Source organism: Rhea americana, unplaced genomic scaffold (genome assembly GCF_003343005.1).
Source record: "Rhea americana isolate MKP2758 unplaced genomic scaffold, rheAme1 scaffold_63, whole genome shotgun sequence".
Taxonomy (NCBI): domain Eukaryota; kingdom Metazoa; phylum Chordata; class Aves; order Rheiformes; family Rheidae; genus Rhea; species Rhea americana.
The window spans coordinates 2,199,986-2,221,410 of record NW_028186790.1 but is presented as its reverse complement, the minus strand read 5'-3'; the positions used below and the strand labels follow the sequence as shown (position 1 = coordinate 2,221,410).

The following is a 21,425-nucleotide window of genomic DNA, read 5'->3' as shown; positions in this document are numbered from 1 at the left end:
GTGTCCCAAAGGACAAGCATCTTTGACAATATATGCTTACCATGCCTCTCACAGGACCAGCAATGGGAGCTGCATGGATAATTCTCCAGCCTCCCGCAGAGATAGCCCGCTCCTGTGCCGGGGGGTGAGGCCCCAGAGCAGGCAGCCTTGGAATGCAGCCTGGTTTGCATGAGAACAATAACAAATAAAAAGACGAGGCGCCCGCCATGAAATCCTGTGCAATGCTTAGATTTGATGAGTTTCTTTAACTGGACATTTGACAAAAAGACAATAACGCAGGATTGCTACATGCCAGATGTTTCTGTTGGAACCCCTGACACTCACTGGATCAAAAATCCCCTAAGGAAGTTTGGGTGGTTTAGTATGAAAACGCTCACATGGGGCCCTGTTCYTTTGTCATTTGCAGCATGTGAAATAAAATGCTGCCTTTGATTTGAGAATAAAGACATATTGCCCTCTGGGCTTTTTTTTTTCTGTGGCTTTCCTGCGTCTGCCATGGCTTTTGTGCTGGTTCTAGCATTCAATACCTTTTAGGGTTCGTTTTCCCTTTCCTTGCCTCCTGGTTAAGGACCAAGAGGAGTTTCTATTCATTTCTCTGTAGCTTTCCTGCTACTTTTAGCAACTGCTTGATGTTGAAGACGATTCTTCTTGTCAACTTCTTGTGCTTGGCCCTCCTCGGACAGTGGATGCAAACTATCAGTCTAGCACCTCAAAGTTCAAGAGCTACCTGTACAAATCATTTMACCTTAGCTGAGAAAACGGTAGCAAACATTCTGATATAAAATAATACTTAGGAAAATATTTACTTTTGCAGCTTTTCATATTCTAAAGTCCTGATATGCTAGACATTTCTAGTTGCATGGGATAAAGAGCTAACAGAATATTTCTACTCAGATAGTAGTTGGTAGTATAGTTATTTGACCTCCTAGACTTCATTATACTTTGAAATAGAGCATCCTGTAAGGATCCTGACAGGGATGCTGATTATCTCTGTCTGCAGAATGGGATTAGAGATGGTTGCTACAGACACGAATCATAGAATCATAGAATCACAGAATCAGCAAGGTTGGAAGGGACCTCTGGAGATCATCTAGTCCAACCTCCCTGCTCAAGCAGGGTCACCTAGAGTGTGTTAGATAGGGTTGCATTCAACAAAGGTTAAAAAAGCCTAAAACATACCCAGACTCTCCCTATCTCTTTCTCTTAAAATGAAAAAGTAAACCTTGGGGAAAAAAAAAACACACCTCAACATGCTCAGATCAAATTAGAGTTTTACCCTTCCCTAAATAAGATCATAATGTTTGTCTCCTTTCTACCCATTATTTGGGAATTTGCTAAGTGTGTTGTATATTACTGTGATTGCATTATTAGACAGCTGAATAAATCTTCATGGTTTCAATATTGTAAGTGAATATTGTAATTGTAGTATTCACRTACTTTCAGTTCCTATGACAGTCTTTTAGTTTATGTGGAGGCTTGTGGTTTTTCTGGATGAATACATTGGAAAGAGTCTTTTTCCATGCCCTGCACTGATCTCTTCTCTTGGTCTCTTCTCTTTCTATGCCTCTGTTTCTCTATCTGTTAAAATGAGGATACCAATACCTCTCAGAGTCCTTTGAGATGTTCACAGAACAAACACCAGGTAAGAAGGAATAGTTATTACTTTGGATAGGCTTTTCCTTTTGACAACAAGCCATCTTTTGTTTGCAGCTTTCTTTCTACTGCTGAGGAGGAACTTCTAATTCTTTGCTATTCTTTTCTGTAATTTCCTTTTACAATTTGCAGTTGATTAGTAGGATTTGAGAGTCAGATACACCTTCCCATATACGCACAGRGATCTTGAAATATTCATGGAAAGCTTACACATATCTGTTCTCATGTCTGCTTTGCATGAGTCTAGTTGTCTAATGTGGATGGACAAATATTCAGAAATAGGTATCCTTTTTTCCTTTTAGAGTGTCAGTCGGCTACTGCTCTCCAACTCATGATCAAGCGCTGTCATGGGAAAAGAAGTTGCAGCATATATGCCAGCACCTATGAATTTGGAGATCCTTGTTACCCTGGCATCCGAAAGCATCTTAATGTCATCTATACATGCGGTGAGCCACAAAATTCTCTTGCTAACTATCTAACTCTCACTGGGTGTATGTTTGATGAACTGCAGCCTGTGAAGAAAGACAAGGGTTGTAATTGTGCAAAAATAAGTTGTTAAGCTTCCAGAAGGCTATGCAGTTCATTGTGATTCCTATTTGGGCATGTGGGAAAGCTCTGTGGATCACTTGAATGGTTTAATTCTGACTCTTTTTCTACTCATTGGCATGATAGAAAAATCAGAAAATATAGAAATGATGTTTTGTTATCCCMTCCAACACTGCCTCTGCAAGGCAGAAAAATCTGACAGCTGAAGCCATTTTGGATGCTTAGAACCTGAATGTTAGTGTACTGCTGTTTCATTTGCCGACAGCAAAGTTTTGGTTATTGATAGCYTCCTTTTTGCTTTGTTCTGTTTCTTTCATTTATACAGGTAAATAAGACAGACACCAATCCATGCTCATCCAGGTCATTAGTAGAAAATCATCCCCAAAATCTTCAAATGAACATTGAAGTATTTTCTTACAAAACATTGCTATTTTGAAAAAATATGTCCTCAGTTGGGAGTGTCAGTCATAGTGTCAAGCAGACATTATACTCCACTATGACTAGTCATCCTATTTTGCAAAAAAGAAAAAAACATTTTTTTCCCTGAGTTCTGTGGTATCAACAATCTCAGATCTCTCCTCCTCCATCCTTGGAGATATTGTCTCCATTTTTGGAGATATTCAAAAGCTATCTGGACACGATCCTGGGCAACATGCTCTAGGTGACACTGTTTGAGGTCCCTTCCATCTTCAACCATTTTGTGCTTCTGTGATTCCTCTAGTGATGAAGATTCACTCAGCTGAAGCTTCGGAAGTTGATATATTTGAAAATGTTTACTTAAGGGATTTGCTTTTAAAGCTGTTATGAGGATCCTGACCCATTAAAACACTACTCATTTCTTCCTGTCTGCCTGGAAGAGGAGATTCTGATGGTGTTCTGAGTCTGCTGAGCCCGTAGCAGAAGAGGTGCTGGCTGCATGCTCAGACAGCATCAGATCTGTGGGTTGGTCTTTAACTGCAAAATGCTGAATCTGAGAGATGATGTTTGAGATGGAGTTACTGCAGCAGATTCTATAGTTACTATAGCATAGCTGATGTGCAGTACCTCGAAGAGCAGAGAGAGAGATATCTAGGAGCATGGAGCTATGAGCCCTTGCCTGGCTATTGTTTCCTTTGGCAGGAGTGGCAGGAAGGTTGAAGGTTTTTTTTGCTTGTTTGTTTGTTTTTTTTGTTTTTGGTTTTTTTTCCCTTTGCTCTTTTTTCTTTGTTTTTGTTTGAAATGATGTGCTCAAAGCCTTATGAATTTTCTACCCAGGAATGTCATGTTGCTAGATCAGTTTTCTCATAAAGAGACTGGAAAGAAGGCTTATTCTCATGGGAATGTGAGGAAATACATGGCAATACAGCAAAACAACAGCTCCATAGCTCAAAAGTCCAAGGACAAACCAAACACATGATGTTTTTTCCATAGGATATCTCAAAGGCCTATGCAGTCTCATTCTGGTGTTGTGAGGTCCCAAAGTCCATTGCAAAAGGCATTTGTGATCTCTTGGTCTAGTCTTAACTTTCCTAGTCAGTTAGAAAATTACATCAGGAAATGAATCATGCTTGAGAGCACATGATTTGGGTGKTTTTGCTTTTTTAGTGGATGAAATCTACCTTGGACTTCAAAAGATCCCATAGCTCCATTTCAAAATCGTGATCTTAGACATATATCTCTTAGCTGGATTTTGTGATCATCAGGCACACATTTCTCCCCTCAAAAAGCAAAGTTTTTTAAAATGTAAAATCCAAATAAACAAAATCAAACTCAGCCCCATGTGTTTGTGTGAGACAGAAGGGAATTCTGGCATTCTTTTAAAAGAAGTTGTAAAACCAAACTACCATGATGTTGTCATGATGTTTAGAAAACAATCATAGTGTGGAAAATCACCTGTCAGATCTCTCTTTTTTTTCCTAGTTTCTGTAAAGCTGCATGCATGCWGTTCCTGGTATAGTATTGTCCTACTTTGTCTTGGACTGGTAAAAGTGACTCATATACCTTTTGGGTTGGGCTTTTTTTTTTCCTGTCAACATCTAGGTTTATATTCCCATTCCCTACTTCTTGTGGTTGGACACATTTGATACATGGAGCACAGGAGCAGCTTTGCTAGAGAGTGGTGGAAGATGTGGAATATTCCTGGCGCAGCTTGGGGAATGTGATGGGTGTACCCAACAGGGAAGTTTCAAATGTGTCTGAGCATCACTTCAGGCTTTCTCATGGCTGYCTCAGATGGGTGATTCCTCAGGCTGAGATCCACAGGTGGTTTGTTCTTCTCCGTTGGTCCAAGGATGCCAGGCCATGACAGAAATGTCCTTGCATGGTTCTTCGGCTTGGACCATGTCACTCATCTTACCTCAGGGGAAAACAGATGCTTCTTTTTACTAAACCAGAGCCACATGGTGTGTTTCCAAGAAGATATCTCAAAGGCCTATGCAGTCTCATTCTAGCATGGTGGTCCTGATCCCAAAGTCCACTACAAATGCCGTTAGCGATCTCTTAGTCTGACCTTAACTTTTGTGGTGGGAGCAAGCATATTGATGGATGTTGCAGTGTGAACAGGAGGACCTTTATGCAGACATTTGCTGTATGGGAAACTTTAGTAATTACAAGAGCAGGGCAGATGAGCTCTGCTTTTGGTGCTACAGCATGGGRAGGGCTGGAAAGACAAAAACATGTCTCCTGCTGATAACAATTCTTGAAAAAAATCTGTTGAGGGATTAATTTATGAGGTGATGAGGGATTAATTTATGAGATGACAGAAGGTGATGTTAGTTCAAAACTCATGGGTTGTTAGCAGAAATCAGTTCTTTTGCTTGAAGCAGACTTTGTGACAGGCATTAATGCTGCTGTTGGCTGTTTGGGGCAATGGCTCATGAWTGGCAAGTGAGATGACTTATCTCCCAATCCTAGTAGTCTGCAAAAGTCTCTCAGGTTAGCACTAACAGACTGCTCCCTTACTTCTCAAAAGTAACTGATCCTGTCCTTATTCTCCAAGAAGCAAATAGACAAGGCAGCAGCTTTGGTTTCTTTAAGCTATGGCCTAATTTCTTGGAGGTTCATTGAGTTGTGCTCATGTTGTGCTCCATGTTGAGCTGGATGTAGGAATTCCTATCAGACATACATAATTTGTTGATGAATCTGGTTTTAAGTAAAGGTGCCATCTAACTCTCTGTCCGGCTGTAGTTTTTCCCCCTTTTCTTGAATAATTTGTTATAATTATACCAGCCGATGGGAGTACTTGTATACTGTTCTCAATCAAAGTAGCAGAATCAGTTCTCCGTATTGTATTATATCTCTTTCCATGTTGCATTAAATGCCTGTTGGCGTCACTTAGCTGCGATGGAAATACCGCAGGTTAGCGTGCATGTACAAGATGATTGAAACAAGCAGGTAACTGGCAGCCCGATGAGATAGTGATCTCTCGTGTACATTAGGATTTCATTAGCCCAGCCAGGGAAGCAGATGAAAATCCTCCCACATAAAAACATTCCAAACCTGAACATTGGCAGGAGCTGAAATACTAAAGTTTGATCCAAGGCCAAGTTTAGCTAATGGGGCGATGGGGAAGGTGGGGTTTTCCAGTATGTGTGTCCCATTACTGGATTAATAAATGTGTTAATTATTTTTGTTTAAGAAAAAGAACGCAAGTGCAAATTAATTCTGGGAAAGCAGAAAACACGCGGTGGGATTGCTTTCTGAGCATAGCAGCTGTAACTAGAAGGAGTTGCAAAAATTTAGCCCTTTTTTTTCTTTAAAATACCTTGAGACTGCTAGAGGGTGGCAACAAATTAGAGTAGTAATGCAAATGTGAGAAAAAGTGTAACGAAAACTTAGCAGTTTCTCTCTCTCTCTCTCTCTCTCTCTCTCTCCTTTCTCCTTCTCTCTCCCCCTCTCTCTGTCTCTCTCTTTCTTCAGAATAAAATATGGTGTTTGCAATATATGCTGATAGTTTGCTGCCATCATTACTGCTGTGTTTTTGTACTTATTGATAAAACTTCCAGTATSCCTGATCTTTTTGTTTCTCTTAATTACCCTCTTGTTAGCTTTGAGAACTCCTTTTAATTCTCCAGGTCTCTTTCCTCTGTAGTATGCTCGACTTAGTTTTTGGCCTATTCTGAACTCCTATTTAAATGTGTGCGGAATTTTTTTACACACACATAATAGCACTTGTATTCAAGTAAGTGTTTAAGTGTGTGCTTAATTTTAAATCCAATGTATAAATACAATGGAAGTTAAACATTTTCTTAAATTCTTTCTTGAATGGGGATAGGGGATTATTTACTTGCCTGTGTACAAAGAGAAACTGTATTCATTCCTTTGAAAACCAAGAGAGAGGAGGGATTCAGAGTGCCTGCTGTCCCAAACTGTCAGACCTTGCCTCCCCATGTGGTCAATAGGGACTGTAAATGTAACCCTTCTTCTAAGTACCTGCTCTTCTTTAAATACATGCATTGGTTGGAAATAGCCTGATGAGGAACTAAAATGATGGAGAAATGTGAATTTCTTTTGTCTAGGCATGTTTCAGTAGATTAGCTATGAGTCCCAGAAAAAGGGGGAATTTTTAGTGCCTTTGTTAGATGTAGGATGGACAAAATGGAGGAAGTGTGATCTTAAATGCATTTTGATGTGAATATCCATTGTGCATTTAGATGTGTGTGTGTCTCCTGCTTGATTGATGCTTGGTAGAAAATGGTCACTGGACTGAGAGCTAATGAACTGCCATGGCAACTCATAAATTGCTTGGAAAATCCTGCAGTTCTGTCACATTAATAATCCTGCCATCCTGCTTTATGAGGCAATAAGGTAAGTCCCGGAGGACTTGCGCTTTACATCCTGATGAGAGACGGGACTGTTGCAGGATGAAGCAYGAGCGTAGAGACAGCGGCTCCTGTTGTTCCACTGTGGCTGGTGCTACTGGCCAAGTGGTGTTGGTCAGGGGCAGTAGAGATACTCCAGGGCAATGGGAGCATGCAGATCTGTAATTGTAGGCCATGTTGCTCTGGGGAGCAGATAGCACTGGGGCAATCTATGGGCATAGCTATACCTTCAGTTTCTCTAGGTATTTGGGAAAATGAAWTTGTCTTTCTCCAAAATCTTGCATTTAAATAAATACCTGATGAAGTGTGTTGGACTAGAGGCAAGGTATAGGTTCTGTGTTAAAAAAGAGAGCTCAGTGGTGGCTGCCCTTATGAGGTTATGAGGGCAGAGATTGAAGAGCTGCACAAATTCTCTCCTGTCATCTTGAAGAAACCRTGCTCTAGTCCATTAGCTCCTGTGTAGTAAATCCATCAGTACCTCAGGCTGGGTGAATGTAATGGCCCCTTTGCCCTTAAAACTCATTAATTTATGAACATAGAAAATGTATTTTTATCACTGCAAAAAACGCTTTCTGTTGCTATAAAGAGCCCATGCCCAAGATCTGAAAAAAGTAGAAAAAGAAAAATTCCAGGCTTCAAGGAAAGAACAAAACTCTTTTAGACCTATTTCAGTGAAGGTGATATGATAAGATTGAGTTTTAAAACAGGGCAATGCACACAGGGTGTTACTAGAGAAAGACAGATGTCCTTTGTAAGTTAAAATGAAATTCATGTTTATAAACAAGTAAATATTTTAAGCAACCTAACTCCAAGGATGTTAAACTGGATGTATGTTTGATACAGTGTACTTTTAACTAGGATACTTGTGTCATACTGTAAAGCAGAACTCATGGACATGTAGATTTTAAATGTATGACCACATAGTTTGACCTACCAATTAAACAAAAAACAGAATAATGATATAATATTGAATGTAGTAATAGCCATGATGTGGCTACTTTCACTGTCRAGGACCTGAGTTCAAAGATGGTTTAGGAGGTTTGTTCCAATGATGCATCTTATTTTCCTAAGATAATAGAACTTTGTCTGCTAATTCTTGTATCAAGCCTATGCTTCTGTTCATGCTATGGTGCATATCTTAAAAAGCTATCCAGTCCTCATGCAATGACTGCAAATATTGAAGATTTCATCTTACCAAGTGTAGGCACACAAAGCTTGGAGATTTATAGCATAGACATTCCCATTGAAAAAAATTCCTTTTATGGGTAATGGGGAGAAACAGCTACTTTTAAGGCACAAATCATCTCATYCTAAAGTAGGTATCTGAATGAGATGAACTGCACATCTGAAGCGACAATTCCCCTGTACTAACCATAAAGGGAACTTTGAGGGGGCTAGCTGAGGCATCTATATGTAGGACCTCTGCAGTGCAAATATCTACATACGGTTAAATGATTTTAAACTGTTGTGCTCTTAGGCTAATGCTTCTTATGGTCAACATAATCACTCATTGTATAATAGTAATGATAACACCATTCTTTTCTCCTTAAGCTTTCTCCTTAAGCTCCTAAGGAGCTTCCACTCCTACTAGTTGACTAGATCTCCAGTAATCATAGTCTCATCCCAGTAAGAGATGTACGCGATGCATATTTAGGTTTCTTAGAGTGTTTTTTTTTTTTTTGAGGCGAGYGGACTGTTTCTTTCCTTTGAACCTGTAAGAATTACCTGCAACCAGACATGATGGCAGGTGTGTTAGTGATGAGAAAGTTCTCAAATACATGATTAGTGTCTTGCACCCMGCCTAGGGTTACATTAGTCTCCAGAATTGCGTTTGGAGGAGAATTTTCTTGTTAACTGGGTTTGCATGATAGTGAAGTCCACTTTCTACATTTCATCTTCATAAGTTTGCTTGATGCCTCTAGCAGCTAGGACAGTGTTGATAGCTCTGCTCTCTTCTTTGATACTCTTTTGTTTTTTGATTCTTTTAGTCTTCAGATCTCAAGGTTTCAAGTTTGCTGTAGATGCTGGGGACTGCAACTGGTAATATGAGAGAAGRGGCAGAGTAGATTTCTTTGGTGATGTAGCATATGTTGCCTGTTCATGAAGGAGAATGGACCTGTTGCACTTCCTTCCAGCCTTTTATACATTTCCATCCAGGAGAAGAAAAGCAAGGTGCCTTTTCCTCTTTCTTGAGCTTAGACCTCAACTTTAGACCTTTTAGAAACTTAGAAACTTAGACTTCATCAAATGAAACCTCACAGAGCCTGTTAAAAGAGCATGTGGTAGTATAACTAAAGACTGCATCATGATAGATAAGCACAACCATAAGGCTGACATTTTCCAGCTTCTAAGGCATMTTTAGTGATGTTCTCTTAACATTTTTTATGGGTGCAATTTCCTGGATCTTAGAGAGAAGGAAACCCCTCAGTCAGAAAGGCTCTGTGGCACAGATCTGTTGAAGATCATGGAGTACCTGACAGCATAGACAAGCTGTCATCTCCTTTTGACCAGTGGAAAAGAGAGTGGGGGACACACTTTACTAATGAGCTTGGAGGTGTCTACTCTGCTATGTAGTAGTTGCATAATAGCTCTGCTACTGTACGTCCAGGAGGAATATGGTATATATAKAGAGAGTAGAGATTGCATAAGAATGTGAAATGTGAATGATGTGACAAGGAACAGATTTATCTGGGAATTAGAGAAGGGACAAGCAACCTAAATCATTTAAAGATGAAGCTTGATAAATTAGGTAGTGGGAGGCTGTCAGTGTGCTGCTCCTGTTTGTCTTTGTTTATTGTACAACTTGCTATAGCTTGATCTGAATCTCAAATTTAGAAGAGCCTCAACACGTCTGGCCTGGCTGGTCCAGACACAGCAACTCTTCATTACCAGGGCAGAATGAATCTGCGTCTGACATAGATTAGGGTAAATAAATATTCCAAAGAAGCAGAATTTGGCATCTCAGGTAGAGGAGGAGCAGGTAATGCTGTCACCTCAAGGGAAGGGCTTTAAAGCCCTTTGATTCTTGCAGAGGAGAAAGGGTGACCTGGAGATAAAAATCATTGCCTTGGGGATGAGGAGGAAAAAAGGTGGGGCTGGAGGAAGTAGAGASGGAGTTCAAAGGATACCTTTTATGATGATCCTAAGCAGAGTGAGCTGTGAGACAAATGCCCCCTTACAATTAGACAAGATTTGCTAGCCTTCTACTGAGGCCCTCTGTCTAGTCTCGTCCATTACTGAGAAACATGTAGAGCTTCTACTATGGGAAGAAGAGTCCCATAAAGAGCTAGCTAAAGTACTCTGCAACCCTTCACCCCTCATTGTTCAAAAAGTGTGTGTACCAAGACCTTTACTCCTTTTTCCTTTTTTTTTTTTTTTTTTTTGATGAGGATTGTGCCATGTCCTAAAAGTCACAGAGGAGTGGATCAGGGGCTTGCTGTGAGGTTCCTGTTGTGCCTGAGGGGCTGCTCCAAGGTCTTTTTGCCTGGGATCCATGCTGCTGCTGGCTCAGGGCTGGCGGAGGTTACAGTCACTGCTGACTTCAGTGGAAAGGTAGATGGACCATGATGGTTGAGTGTGATGGGAAGGAGGCGGTGTGTGTGCGTGTGTGTGTTGTTCATTCTGGTGTTACCCAGGAGTATTTATCTCTACTTTTTTTTTTTGTTGTTATTTAAGCCATTTAACTTGTTATGTGTCAGAGAAATGGCTGTTAGGAGCAGCTGGCGCAAAATTAACCGGTATGCTAAACTGGAGTCAGGAGAAAGGGAGGTAGAATCCATGGGGATCTGGAAACTATCCTTRGCTTATACAGAAATAAGAAATATTTTATAATGGACCCGGAGTTTCTAATGTAGTAATTGTAATGCTGTAATGGCTAACAGTAATGTAACCCAGATTTTACAGTGGTTGACACACCTATGAGGTTTCTAAAGAGACTTACTCATTAAATGGTTTCTCCTGGCACAAAAATGCRTATGTCCGTGGGGTGAACAGCAATATGTTAACTAGAGAACTGCTCTTGGTCTGGGTGCACAGAACATAGGTGGATCTGGGCACTCATGTGGCTATCCTGARACCTCCCTGCCAGAGTGGGGAGAACACAGCCCGGACAGCAATTGTGATCTATCTAGAATTTCACTCCAGAGGAGCAGATCTACCTGAGAATGATTGTACAAGATGACATTTGAATGTAATATATCTAAAGGAARTCTTTGAGGAAACCTGGGAGGGAGAGATAGGAACAGAGTTAAAGTTACTTGGATTACTTGTACCTTGATTTTTTCAGCATACAGAGCRTTTCAGAGCTCTGTATGCTCATTTAGAGCATAACTCTATTGTCCAAACTTTTTATTCTTTGACATATCTATTGCCTTAATAATATTCTCTTGAAGGTTCTGGCCATAAATATGTGTTAGATGTTTACCATTTATTGTCACAGGCAACTTTTTACCTTGGGAGCCTCATGGAATAGTTTCATTAAATACTGTTGATTTTCTGTACCTGTCAAGACCTGCACAGGTTTCAAATGTAGTAATTGGTGGTAATGTTGCTACCTTTAAGGATTTTTTTACTGGGAAGGCGGTAGGCAGCTAGTCTGCCAGCCCCTTTCATGCAAGAGACTGCAGGCTATAGTCAGAGGAATGTCTCAGCAATGAATGGCTGACCCTTCATTCAGTGATCACCCTAACTCCTCCTAATTGAGGTTAATGCTAAAAGCATTGACACCTTGATGCTAACTCATTAGTGCCTGGAGGCTATTGAAGACTGCTGACAGCTCAGTGAAACACTCATTAGATTAAATTTGAAGGGAGCATTTGACACCATTACCAATTAAGATATATTTGCATGGGTCGCACATAAATACATATATATATGCCTTCCTTTTTTGAAAATGTATCAAGACAATGCCATTTCCTTCCACAGTTTATAGAAGGATTCACAGCTGGTGTCTTTTTGCGAGCACGTGCACATTTTTCTGCTGTGCACGTACCACTGCCCTGCTGTTTACTAGCTGCCCTCTCTTCTCTTTCTCCACTTTTATACGAAGCAAACAGGAAATTCTCTAGGATTTGGAAAATCCTTGTTCCTGAACATGAAAAGAGAACTGGAAGAGCGAGACAGAGAGGGGAAATAAATAGCAATTCTGTGAAARCCACCAAAGATGCAAATATATGCGACCTCTGTGATGGGGTCCTTTGGTACAATTGGGGTTTGTGAGCTGCTACTGAAACAGGATAAYGCAGTAACGAGCCACTCAGAGGTGTCTATAGCCCATTGATGCAAGGTACACGGGTATAAAATGTGTATTTAATCACTGGGAAGAGCAGTAATGATTTACATCATGTTGCTATGCCTACAGGCCTCAGCAAGGACTGTCCTGTTATGCAACACACTCCCTAATTAAGAAGCAGTCCATGTTATGAGTAATTTAGTGGTTAGGCAGTCAAGACAGACCTTGTGAGAAAGAAGTACTAATCTCATTTTGTGTGACCAGGAGTGTACGGTCTTCCCTGCACAAGTGATTAGATATGGGGAAGGTCCAGGGGGGCATTTACAAGTAGGGGCCCCAAGGAAGTTCTTCAGGACGTGCCTGCACAGTATGCAGGATCTTGCAGACCCCCCTCATTTACAGTGGATAGGAGACTGTGAGTGTTACGCCCCAGTTATCTTGATCTTCAGGAAACTTTCCTGAACATTCATTTATTTTTCCCACCTTCATTGCACTCAGACTGTATCCACCCAAATGATTAACGCCCCTTCAGACAGMCACTTCAAATACTGTTGACAGTGGCTATTTTTCTGTGTCCTGTTTTAGTCATTGCTTAGCTAAGCCATTCATATTCAACTCCTTTAATCTTTCTCCATAAATCAACTTGTCCAGTTTCTCAATTGTCTTTTTGTTGCTCTTTTCCACAATTACCTATATCTTTTGATAAATGCTGAGCAGGCTTATGATTATTTTTTCCCCCGGAGCCAGCAGCAATTCCTCAGCCTTATCTTAGCAACGGCTGCTGTTCCAGCATCGTGCACTACCACACCAGTACCTGGAGGAGTACCGCCATCCCTCTCTCTGGAGTTTCAGTCCCAGGTATTCTGCCACTCAGTATTTCACCTATTTTTGCTCCCTTAGGAGGACCCAGCCAAGGAAAGTAGCAACTTCTGAATGCCAGAGAGGGGAAACAGGATGATGGGGGACAGTATTAGCATCCCTTCTGGCTGGTTGTTTTCCCAACTTTACTAATACAAAGCCTGGGGCCTTAAGCATGGCTGATACTGCATAATATAAACAACGAAGCAAATCTTACTAAATCYCTTTAGAAGATATTTAACTAAATTCCTAACCCATGAAGCCACCGTGGGCCATCTCTTATCTTTAAAAGCCATCTCACAGCTGCCTGCAAAGACTCTGGAGGCTGGTTAATCCGAGCAGATGGACCTCTGGTGTCAGTTGCCTTCAGGGGAAGGAGCGAGGGAGGGAGGGAAGAGCCTTGGAGGTCTCTTTTTTTGTGAATGAGTGTCACTCCATTGCTGTCCAAGCAAAGCCTCAGGGAGAGGAGGAGAATTGGTACACAGCTCCCTCTGGAGTATGATGGCCCTCTTCCCTGGCTGGTCAAATGTTGCCCCACTCTGAATGCTCGCAGCCCAGAGTGAGCTCTGGAGTATACATCAGGGAGCAATTTGTAGATGTGGCTTGCACTGTCTAGTCCCTAGATTATACTTATTTGCTTCAGGTTTTGATGAACTTCTTGTGACACTTCCTTTAGAAGAAAAAAAATCTCTTGAAATGTAAAGGAAATGCCTTTTTTTACAAGGGAACGTGAACAATTAGAAAGAAAATGGCTCAGGTCATAAAAAGGGGAAAAAAACAGCATATTTCTTCTTCTCTCCTCCTCCTCCTTATTGACAAGTGTTGCCTCTCTCTATCTGTGGACAGGCATGGTAGTTAGCATGGCTCAGCACATGGGCACTGGCMGTAGACCAAGCGGCTTTCTTCCTAACCCTAATCTGTCACCAGCTCTTTGACACTGACCAGTCACTTGGCTTCCTCCTGCCTTGTGTGGACAGACTGCAAGTCCTAGAGCTGTTTGCATAGCATCTGGCGCAGCAGAACGCCAGCCTCCCCACCTCCCTTGGGCTTTGTATTTATGTGTATAATGCAAACATGAACACACAGATGTGAGTCAGGTCTGCTTTCAGTGCCTGCAATTGCTGTTGAACTTTTTTGTCATGAAGCTTTGGCAAGCTCAAGTGTTAAGCTGCTCCTGCCTTACGTAGACATTGTTCTCATGATCATTCTCTTGATTATGAATTCAATGGTTGTCTCACATTTTTCTTCTTTTTTTTTCWTCTGAAGTATTGTTATAATTGCTATTGCTATGAAAAATAACTAATGCTAAATTCTTTTCTCCCCTATATTTTTCAGTGAAAAACCCAAACCAGTCAGAATTTATCCCAGGATTGCACAATAACATATGTTTCTTTAAAGTGCCATATTTTACTCAAAAGGTCTAATTCTGTTGTGTGAAGGCTGTATCTGATTTCCCACAAGCAAAAAAGGCAAATTTTCTCCTTTGTGCTCTTAGAGATTATCAAAACCTTCTGGAGGTGCCTTGTGTATTGGTGAAGAATGAGGTATAAGATGTCAGTGCTGTGTTGTGGCTCTCTGTTAAGACGAGTAAGCTACCTAGTAAATTGGAGTTGGAACATGTGTAATGTAAATTTTCTGTCAGATGTTTCTTATCCTATCATGGTATTAACAAATAAATGGATTTGCTTTCCTTCTTACCTTATCATTCTTTGTCCCCTAAGTTACCCTTAATTAAAATTAAGCATGCCTCAGTATGCAGTAAAGAAAATRGAACAGTGAAGGCACAGATATTGGTTTGTTTTCATTTTTTTCTTTCCCTCTCTTTTAGCAGTGTCAGAGTAATGGTTTTCTCTTAAGCAGCACTTAGGCATTTGCATATGTTTGCATTTAATTTCCAGATACAGAGACAGGCTTTTAATAACAGTCCAAGCAGCAGCTTTATAGATCTGGATGTAGTCATCCAGACTAGGATACCTTCCTTTCGCTRCTGGCCAAGAAACTGTGCCCTGTACCCAAGGATGCTGATGTGCTCATGGCTGAAGCAGGCCCTCTGACTTTCAAGCTAGACTTGTGCAAGAAATGACCTAACTGTCCTAGACTGAAAAAATATTCACAAAGAACATACCAGTTTRGTAGTGCGTATGCTGGGCTGTCCCTCTCTTGAATTTGGGATCAGATGAACTGCTTTACTTTTTGGCGTGATGGCTCTTTCTAAATGTGTTTCGTGAAGTTTTGAGCAGATAGATTTTATTCAAAGAAATGTATTTCATCATCAACACTGACATTTTGGTTATGGCAAAAACATTTTCCTAAGTAAGGGGTCTTGCAATGGTCCGTCTCCATTTCTCTGGCGGTATTCTACTTAGAGGGAGCGCTTTATTTCTAGCCGTTTCTCAGATGTCTCATCCTGGCTTGGAGAGTTGTGTTTTCCTGATAGACTTTACTGAATGAGTCATAGGCCTCTGTATAGCTGGATCCAGACTACAAACATTTTTTAAGTCCGAGAGTGAAGGTTTGGACTAGCAATGGATACAGCTTTGAGAGTAAGTAGAGGGATGGAATACTGAGTGCAAAGATGTATTTGTCTGAACAGGAATGTGGTTGCAAATAGGTACGTTATTAAACACATTCTAATGTTGACCAGATGTAGCTGTCTCCAGCATAATCAGCTGCATATGTACTAGATACCTAGGCCTCCCTTTGTAGTCAGTGTATGAAAAGAAATAGGCACTTCTACCTTTTAGTGTGTCTCATTTTCAAGTAGACATCTCAGATAGGTAAGAGGGTCACCCCTTGAAAGTGCTTATTGTCCTTTTTTGTTTGTAAAGGGAGCCTATAGTGACCAGACTGTGAACATCTGCACTACTGACATCTAAAGCTAGATCAGAATTGTTTTATACCAAATTATATATTTTCAATAATTGTTTGCCGTTATTTTCCTTAAGAAGCTGTCAAACCTCGTGATATTTAAATGTAGTTCTCGCACCTTGTTGATTACAAGTTTACTAACTTGCTACAGATCTTTTTCTTCAACTTTAATTAACCTTTAACAGTTTCATGTCTTACTACCAGAAAGGAGATGAATTAGGTATGTAATTTAGTAGTATTTGCTGTGAGGGAAAAATATGTCTATTCTGAAGGTTTCTTGTCCTTCTCCAGTGCTTTTGTACCCAGTTTTCCAGGTGAGGACTGAGTTTCTAATTCTGACACTGAGTGTAGCTGCCTCACTTACTTCTGTAAGTGAGATATCAAAGCTCTCGTTGTAGCTAGTGAAGCCTAGGAAACCTGTTCTTCTCACACTGAGCAGATACCAAGAGCTCAGCTGTCCAGACATATGTACATAGTGGTATTTTATTCTGTCTGTTTTATGTGTAGATCCTGCATAATATTTGCAAGCCCTGCCTGTGATGTTTCAGCTCAGTACCTTTTGAAAGCATTAGGTACCCATGTTTAACTGGATTGTGGGTATTTGGCCAGTWGAATTGTTTCCCATTGACTGTAAAGACCAGATCAGTTCTAACAGTAATGGGAGCTTAAACACCAGTGAGGACATCTATATTGCAGATACCTAAATATGGGTGTCTGAATACAATGCTGATTCCAAGTCTTCTTGTCACTGTACAAGGGATGAAACCATGGGAAAGTTTATCTTTTTCTAAGGGATGCACTGGTCCTAATATAGATTCATCACTGTGGCAGCTGTCCCTGAGGAGGAGAGCAAGAATGCAAGAGAGAGAAGGCTAGCATTGCTGAYTATTTCTTGGTTTTATCCATCTTTGAAAACAATAGGTCCCAAAATGGACATGGCAATGTTATCCTTCTTATGGCACAGAAGAGAGAAGAGCCTCTTCTCTATTTTGAGACATCAAAGGAATCCATGTCCTTTTGAAGGGCATTTCCATTTCCCAGTTAGTGATAAGAGAAAAACTTTCCCATTCTTGTTATTTCAGTGAAGACGTACCCAGGTCAGAAGCAAGGGTTTGGGGTTAGTGTCAGTAACATGGAAAACATGATAATTTCCAGCCAAAAATGCTCTGAACGAATCCAAGAATAGCAGCTTGGCTCAGAGTAAAAAGTCCCTGGTGATATTTATGCACTGTAGTATTGCAGAGTGCTCTGGCAGGTCTGCATTTCACACAGCAGCTTAATGGGATGTTTGTCCACATGGAAGCAGCTGGGCTGCCACCAGTGTCACCAGCCAGCAGCTGGGAGCACCATGTCCTCTGTGAGCCTCCTACCTTCTGACTGACCAGCAGTCCTATGTCTGCCCTGCGCACTGCGTGCCCAGAAGTGTGCTAGCCTGGCAGGCTTGCTTGGACACGGGAGATCTGGCATGATTCAGAGGGCATGCTGTGGCCAAGTCTTCAAGGAGCTGCCCACACTGACAACCTGTGTCACTTGGGCCCCTCTAGAAAGGTGGAGCAAACACCCCGAGTAAGACAGGGAAACTCTGCTTCCTCTGATGAAGCAGAGTGTTTAGTGCACGCAGCTTCCAGAYAGATGCAGCAGCCTGGGAGGCTTTCTGGGGACTGCCCAGCCTGTATCTTGGCAGAAGCCAACACAGCCTGGTTAGAGCCCTCTCCAGCTGGCTCCGAGCCCTTTGGTTCCATCTGCCAGGGGACATGTTGCAGTGTGCTATGGCTTGGCCACTCCGCTGGCCCTGCCCTGATGTGCTCCCCTGTGCTGGGGGTTAGCCTAGGAGCTTCTGGTGTTGGTTCAGTGCCCACCAGTAGGAAATTCCTGTGCTGGGGAAATCTTCGCAGAGACTCGCTTCCCCCAGAGCTGTTTCTGCTCCCTTCGTCTCTCCCAGGCAGCAGAGAGGGGCAAGCAATGAGTCCAATACACCAAGGAGGCAGCTACCACCTGTCAGACATCCCTTATGCACCACAATATTCACTGCCTTGTGCTAGTTTGAACGTTTAACTGTGTTCGAGAGTCCCTAGGGGCTATGCTTGTACAGTAAATAAAATGGGCAAGGGCCATTTCTATAGCCCGGGGGCAAGTGGCACAGCGTGGCTCACATCGGAACAGAGAAACTCTTGTCACCTATGCCACATCCAGACTGCCCACTGAGTCCCTTCACTGTGTCCTCCCCAGAACTGGGCCAGGGTGCTATCTCAGTGGGCACTAGCCAAAAAATATCTCTGGGAAGTGTGTTAGTTACACACTTCCAGTGCTTGAGCACTTTAGTTTATTAATGTAGATGTGCCCTGGATTTGATGTCCAGATCAAGGTCGCTTGATCGTTATTTTTCCAATCCCTCTTTGTTCATTTTTCTGTCATTCTAGGATAACAGGCTACTACATTCAGAGGCCTAACATGCTGAGAAACATCCCTGCTCCAGATCAGGACAGCTTTCTGATCTTTTCTAGTATTGCAAAATAGTCTCTACTGGGGAGAATGGACCATGATAGGGGGCCTGGTGTGATGGAGAGCTAGTATTGTGTTGGCTGGGGAACCACCAGGGAATCCTGAATTTGGGAGCATTTTCCTGCCTCCTGTCCCATGCTATTGGAGAAATGAGGGAGGGCTTTGCTGCAGCTGCAGAGGAAACTGCCCCATGTTGAGCTCTAAGGTTGTTTTCATACATTTTTGTGTGGTTCTTCCTCTTCTTGTTGTGTATTGCCATAAGGTTGCAGAGCAAATCCTTTTAATGCCAGTTCTTCACTCTTCATGTGGTGCATGGCCACTCAGCAGTTCAAAAAGTCTCTTCATATCCTCTTTCTAGGCTCCCCCTTCTCAGAGAGCAGCAGCTGCTCTGGGTACCACTGCCAGGTATGTTCAGGGCAGGATGTCTTGCCTCTGATACTAATGACTCTGCTAGTGATTTCTCAGCCTGTTTGAAAGTACTGGGAGGCTGGAGTATTCATTGCCAGCGTTGCTCATGGATGAGCGTTCAAGGCTGTTTAGGGGCTCAGTGATGCAGCTAGATTCCCAATGAGTGTTTTCAATAGAACTTGAGCCTGGGGTACATTTGATCAAAATGCCTGATACTTGTGCTTGGATATTCTCCTCTCCTGGCTTTGGAGACCTGATTTGGCTTTAAAATGGAGAATATGACCCTCATGGCTGAGGGAATCTGTGTACCTCAGTCAGAAGAAGCATGGGGTTTGCTTCAGGTTCTGACACTTAAATGTAGGTGTCCTCCATAGGTGTCTACAAGCTCACTTAGGGTCTGATTCATCTGCATAAGCAAAGGCATCTAGTGCCATGGGATCCCCTGGGACACTTGAGACTTCAGAGAGGTGCTGCAGAGATGATACATACTTCTGTGTCCTGTGCATCCTTTTGGAGCAGAGGCAGAAAGCCAGGAGAGATACACCAGGGCATTGCAAAGTCCACTAGGCCCCTGAATCAAGCTCTAAGCACCAAACCTCCTGTGTGTCAGCCCTCCAGTTGCCACTCCAAAAGCTCATGTGTGTCTCCCCCATAGGTCCTGTGTCATATCTGCCAGCCCTGCACAGATATCTTGCCAGCCTTGGATATCTTGGCATCTTGGGTGACATGGGCCACCTATGTGCAGGCAATCAAATCTAGTTCCTAGTCAATACAGGAATCTGGAGAGTGATTTAATTCAGGTAATCACAGGTGTCTTTTGCTCCTTTCGATGCCCTCTTGCTATCCTACCAGGCTTCTGGCTGCCATTTCAGTAGAGTATGTCTCCTGTAGTCCTGTGCCACATCTGCCTTTTCAATTGGTGTGAGGTACTCACATCATGTCCCTTTGTCTGGCCAGCAGAATCACTCTCTAGACTCCACTGTGATGAACGTGTTGCCACTCACATTGCAGACACCTGAAATCAGGAACTGAGATCTGGAGAAAGCCTCTCTAAAAACAAATAACTGTGGGAAATGTGCCCATACAGTAGGCCACTGGTTGTAGTCTGAGGATCTTTTAAAGTAAAAAAAAGTTGTTGAACAACTTCTGCCATTAGTTAGATTGGTGGTAGGCACCAACCTCKGCTAATTTGATAACTTTGAAAAATACAGACTCCTCAGACCAATGTTTCTTTTGGACGTGYACATTTAASTAGCATTTAATTTGTCTCTTTAATAATAATAATAATAAWAAAAGAACCAACACTTTGTACGAAATGTTCCCAGTTCAGTCTGACCTCTCTTACTTCTTTAGAAAGTACCTGGGATCAGATCCTGTAGCCAGGAAGAACTAGAGCCTTTGTAGTCATAAGCAAAGAATAAATCTGAAAGGGCTTCAGATGTCAGAAATGAGAAAAGTGTTGGAGTGGCCTGTCTAGTCAAGGTTTGAATCTCTTAGATAACAGCTATTGCAGGGGGAAAGGCAAAACTCACAGAACACTCTGTCCAGAGTAGGTTATTGGAAGATAATGTCTTGTCGGAGCAATTCCTAGGATGTGCTGCAAAAAGCTCTTTGAAGTCAATGAGAGTCTTTCAGTGGAGTCAACAGGATTTGAATCAGGCCTCAGATGATTCAGTTCTGCAATAAACACAGAAGAACATTAATAATAGACCATCATGTTCATTTTGGTCACTATGATGCTATTATAACCAATTCCCAGTCCGCAAACACACCCTGCTTCCTTAGCTTTTTTAGCAGTTCTTATGAACCAAACATGCTGTTGAAAGGGAGCTGAAAATAATGTGGTTTCCATGAGCCTTTCGAACATGTTATAAAACCAGTGGAGCCAAAGTAATCATTACTAGTTAGTAGACAGACTTGGAGTCTGATTCTGACTCCACTGTGAGTATAAACAACCTGCMTTTATGTGCATCCTCCCTGCCTTTGGTGACTAAGGCTTCAGTGCAGGATTAGAAATTGAAGACTCTGAGATGATAATTTCAGCTGTGTGCCTTTTGGTGTTATTAAGCCCATGGACTCTTAGAAAATTTATTGCCATGATTTAGTCACAAACTCCCTGGAGTGGGTGAAGGTTGTGGACCTTATGATAAACAGCACGTGTAAATGATAAGGCAGACCGCAGAAAAGTATGCAGAGAAGAGTATATATTCCCGAGGGCTGATAAACTAGTATAAAGTGCCAAGAAATAGATAATTTGGAGGGGAGGGAGTTTATCCAGCTTCCCTCCTCCATAGATATGTCACTGCCACCCTGATACACTGCACAGGATCTAATATTGATCCCTCCAGAACCAAAGTTACTCCTGGCAGCAGTTCAGAATATACATATTCATAAAGCCAGCAGGCAGAGCAGATCTGATGTTTTCCAGCCCCAGCTGAAAGTTGATAGAGGCTATATTTGAAGCAGCTGAAACAGCTTGCAGCTAAAGCTCAACTGGTTGTTTACAAGGCTTCTTCAATGCCTGTGCAGCATCTACTCCTCTCTCATCTGCTCCATGTATA

At 41.9% G+C, this 21,425-nt stretch overlaps 1 protein-coding gene across 2 annotated transcripts in view; it reads left to right on the top strand.

Moving 5' to 3' along the window:
• The window catches only part of EVA1A (eva-1 homolog A, regulator of programmed cell death), a 215,535-nt gene that overhangs the window by 104,507 nt on the left and 89,603 nt on the right, over positions 1-21,425 (top strand). For both annotated transcript variants that reach the window (XM_085320382.1, XM_085320381.1), the window contains exon 5: positions 1,956-2,099. In XM_085320382.1, the coding sequence (XP_085176508.1) occupies positions 1,956-2,099 (144 nt within the window). The remainder of the gene's footprint in view (positions 1-1,955; positions 2,100-21,425) is intronic.